This window comes from Lipotes vexillifer, unplaced genomic scaffold (genome assembly GCF_000442215.2).
Source record: "Lipotes vexillifer unplaced genomic scaffold, Lipotes_vexillifer_v1.1 scaffold496, whole genome shotgun sequence".
Lineage (NCBI taxonomy): Eukaryota > Metazoa > Chordata > Mammalia > Artiodactyla > Lipotidae > Lipotes > Lipotes vexillifer.
In genome coordinates this window covers 1,128,615-1,133,244 of record NW_006786690.1, presented here as the reverse complement: position 1 = coordinate 1,133,244, position 4,630 = coordinate 1,128,615, and the positions used below count along the sequence as shown (strand labels likewise).

Sequence of the window (4,630 nt, the reverse complement as noted above, 5' to 3'; positions counted from 1 at the left end):
AACATAGGCTTTGGGGTTCAGCAGATCTGGGTTCAAAGTCTAATTTCTGCCACTTACTGGCTGGATGGCTTGGGCATGTAACCCCGTCTCTGAGCATCCGCTTGCTCCTTTTCAACATGTTGGTGGTAGTACCTACTTCCAAGAATTGTAGAAAATTAAGTAACTCCATAAAATGCCTGACACATTGTAGATGCTCAAATGATAGTTATTGTTAGTATTAATATAAATGATCTGTTCCTTCCTGTGCTAACATTCTGGTTCTTAATATCTTTTTAAATTCAACTCCCCCCATGCTGACCAGTTGCCGTCTGATGAAAATGACAGTTTGAGAGACTGGCTTCAAACCAACCAAATGAGAGAGAGAAGAAGATTAATGCTGATTCTTCCCCTACGGTTACTCTGTGCCCAGGCATCCCAGCCCACGTGGACTGCTGTTGACAGTGGTTTACTTAGTACTTTTTCTCTACGAAGCTCAGGGCACTTTACAAAACTGACAGCTCTCCTCAGAATGCCTCTGTGAAGGAAGCCCCCACATTGCCACCACAGGTGCCTCCAGGGTCCTGAGAGCCCAACCCCAGGGGCTGCCAGTGGTTTTTTTCAGGCTCCTGGGATCTCTCAGGTGGGCTAGGAGGTTTGCTTGTGTATCTGTGGAGAGCCTGGTTTTTAACAGACGTGTGGCTGAAAGAGCATCTGTAGGCCCCGCCCTGAGCCCATAGCAGTGGTTGGTGGGTTGGTGGGGTTTTTTCCTTTTTATTCTTTTTTATTGATATATATTTGATATACAATATTATATTAGTTTCAGGTGTACAGTATAACGATTCAGTATTTGTATATATTGTGAAATGAGTAACACAATGAGTCTAGTTAACATCGTCACCTGTGTAGTTACAGAATATTTTTTTCTTGTGATGAGAACTTTTTAAAGATTTCAGATATACAGTTTTATTAACTGTAGTCACCATACTGTACATTACACCCCCATGGCTTATTTATTTTATAACAGGAAGTTTGTACCTTTTAACCCCCTTCTCTGATTTCTCCCCCGCCACCTCTGGCCACCACCAGTCTTCTCTGTGAGCTTGGTTTTTGTTCTGTTTTGTTTTAGATTCCACATGTAAGTGAGATCATACGGTACTTATCTTTCTCTTTTTGACTTATTTCACTTAGCATAGTGCACTCAAGGTTCATCCATGCTGTCACAAATGGCAAGATTTCATTCTTTTTTATGACTGAATAATAATATTCCTGTGTGTGTGTGTGTGTGTATGTGTACACCACATTTTGTTTATCCATTCATCTGTCATTGGACATTTAGGTTGCTTTCATGCCTTGGCTATCGTAAATAATGCTGCAGTGAACATGGGGGTGCATCTATCTTTTTGAGTTAGTGTTTTGGTTTTCTTTGGATAAATACCCAGAAGTGGAATTGCTGGATCATGTGGTAGTTCCTTTTTTTTTTTTTTTTTTTCTTTTTTTTTTTGAGGGACCTCCGTACTGTTTTCCGTAGTGGCTGCACCAATTTATATTCCCACCAGCAGTGCACAAGGGTTCCTTTTTTTCCACATCCTTGCCAATACTTGTTTCTTTTCGTTTTTTTGTTAATAGCCAGCCTAACAGGCGTGAGGCTTATTGTGGTTTTGAATTGCATTTTCCTGATGGTTAGTGATGTTGAACATCCTCTTTTTTTTTTTCCTCCTCAGTTCCTCAGAAGGTCTCCAAGGATATACACCAGATGGAATAGGGGTTCCTCTATTGAAGGCAGCAGAAAGAGAGCAAAGGGGATTTTTAAGTTTACCTATACTATCTCAACTGTTTTTACCATGAGAATGTTCATGTTTTACTTGTTTAATCAAAGACAGAAATGTTTAAAACATTTAATTCTTCAAGGCCATTTGAAGAGTTCTTGTCTTATGGATAGACCTTCAATTCCTGTTCTGTTCCAAAACATGCTGATTTCTTTTTCCTCTAAGCAAGTAGCTCTTATTACTAGAAGCTGGTGGTTTGGTAAGGAATGGAGACCGTAGGAGGGAATGCTGAGGAAAGCTACTGGTCCCTAAAACAGAGCATTGGGCTGTGGTTTCTGTTATAAACCAGGGCTTAACAAGTGGCTTTCAAGGCCTTTTCTGGCCTACACAGTTGGCTCCTCTTGTCATCTTGCTGCCTCTTTGAGTTTACTCTCCTTGGTTCAGAAGCTAGGTGTCCCTGGTACAGCTTAGCCCTCAACGTGGGGAAGGAATCCTCCTCTCTTGGGATGAATCTAGGGCTCTTCATAGCTCCAGGTACTTTAGTCCTTTGAGACGAAAGAGGCCCTTTGGTGTTACCTAGAGGAGGGCTTCTTGAGTTCTCTTCCATGCTGGGACTAATTCTAGTTGCAGTTTGTGAAAGCATGCTATGGTGTACTGGGTCTGCTTCTTGTAGGAAAGCTAGTATTTTCTGACTTCTCAGCTACCACTGAGAGCTGAACACAGACACAAATGCACACCTACCTACTTGCCTTGCCTTCAAGGCCAGCTTTGTTCCCACAGAACTCAGCAGAAATACTCCCAGCCTAGTGAAGTAACCAACTGGTTTGCAAAGGTCCAACCAACCTGGATACTTAGGGGAGAGCCTAAGAGGTGCTCTTTGATCTCCAATGTTACTGTCCGACTCCAGGGTCAGAATCATCTTGAACTGATCTCTCCAAGGTGAGCTTGTGGGAATAGGAATAGACTCAAATCAGGCCATTTTGGATTTCCTTCCTCTTCAGCTGTGTCTCTTTAAGAGAACTCTTTTCTTAACTATTTGAGTATTAGGGTTTTCACAGACCTGAGCGTGTACCGAAAGCTTTCATTCTTTCTTCAAGGTACAGTTAGTTCCCAGCCTGAAGTTAATGCGTGATGTTGAGCCCATGGTATTGCTAGAGAGTGAACTTGGGGCTGGGAGTGGGTTGGGGGTGCATTTCCTGGGGTGAATATTTTTATTTTTTTGGTGTGCCATGAGGCATGGGGGATCTTAGTTCCCTGACCAGGGATCGAACCCACGCCCCCTGCAGTGGAAGTGCGGAATCTTAACCACTGGACTGCCAGGGAAGTCCCTTTTTCTTTTTTAAAATATTTTTCATATTGAGCTCCTGATTGCTAATCTTGGTGTTTACTGACCTAGAGTGAACTCTTTACCGATTAATTCAAGACAAGCACAGCCTCCAAATAAATACCAGATTCTCATTGAAAAACTTAAAACTAGGAAGAAAACTGGGTTTGTTCAGTTGGCAAACATTTGTTCATCCCTGTTGTTGGCCAGGTGTTAGGAATGTAGTCCCAGACCCTCTTGGCAGTTAAAGAATTGTCTGTGCAATATATCCCTTTCTTACCTCCTACCCCTTATGTTTTAAAGTATGGTAACTTGGAGTGAGTTCTTGGTAAATGTAGGTTATAATAATTTGATGGAGAGGGGATCTGTGAACGTTGCCCAAACTTGTTAACATTTTCTTATAGCTCCTGATGCTGTCCTGGCAGTGTTTTGTTAAGTTTCCCCGTTGGAAAAGAACTAAAGGCTCACTGAAAGAGCTGCTCTCTTATGACTGTAGAAGTTGGGGCTGGGAAAGAAGATGAAAGTACTACATGTGCTTCTGGTAGATAGACCAGAAGATAGACCAGATAGACCAGCAAACTATAGCTTGTGGGCTAGTTACTTTTAAAAATTAATTAATTAATGGCTGCGTTGGGTCTTTGTTGCTGCGCGTGGGCTTTCTCTAGTTGCGGCGAGCGGGGGCTACTCTCGTCGCGGTGTGCGGGCTTCTCATTGCGGTGGCTTCTCTTGTTGCGGAGCACGGGCTCTAGGCACGCGGGCTTCAGTAGTTGTGGCACATGGGCTCAGTAGTTGTGGCTCACGGACTCAGTAGTTGTGGCTCGCGGGCTCTGGAGCGCAGGCTCAGTAGTTGTGGCGCACGGGCTCAGTTGCTCCGCGTCATGTGGGATCTTCCCGGACCAGGGCTCGAACCCGTGTCCCCTGCATTGGCGGGTGGATTCTTGACCACTGCACCACCAGGGAAGCCCCTAGTTACTTGTTTTTATAAATAATGCTTTGTTAGAACACAGTCACATCCATTTGTTTATGTGTTGTCTGTGACTGCTTCTGCACTCTGGTGGCAGAGTTGAATAGTTGTGACAAAGACTGTGGCCTTTAGAGTCTAAAGTATTTCCTCTCTGGCCCTTAATAGAGAGCTTGCTGTATGTAAGCTATAGTATCACGACTGTATAAATGTGTGCAGTATATTCACTTCGGGTTGTTTAAGAAAAATGTTGATCATGTAGTAGGATTGTTGAAAAAAGAATCTTTCTGCCTAATACTGCTAATCCATGTCCTTGTGTGTATGTTCCAGGATCTGTCTGGTTCAATAGACGATCTCCCCATGGGGACAGAAGGAGCTCTGAGCCCTGGAGTGAGCACATCAGGGATTTCAAGCAGCCAAGGGGAGCAGAGTAATCCAGCTCAGTCTCCTTTTTCTCCCCATACCTCCCCTCACCTGCCTGGCATCCGAGGCCCCTCCCCGTCCCCAGTTGGCTCTCCTGCCAGTGTTGCTCAGTCTCGCTCAGGACCACTCTCGCCTGCTGCAGTGCCAGGTACCCTCGAGTGCTGACCTTTGGGGAAA

At 44.1% G+C, this 4,630-nt stretch overlaps 1 protein-coding gene across 1 annotated transcript in view; it reads left to right on the top strand.

Moving 5' to 3' along the window:
* ARID1A (AT-rich interaction domain 1A) overlaps window positions 1-4,630 on the top strand; it is a 69,912-nt gene that overhangs the window by 48,320 nt on the left and 16,962 nt on the right. Inside the window, exon 6 of the mRNA XM_007459301.1 lies at window positions 4,361-4,601. Within this exon, the coding sequence (XP_007459363.1) occupies window positions 4,361-4,601 (241 nt within the window). The remainder of the gene's footprint in view (window positions 1-4,360; window positions 4,602-4,630) is intronic.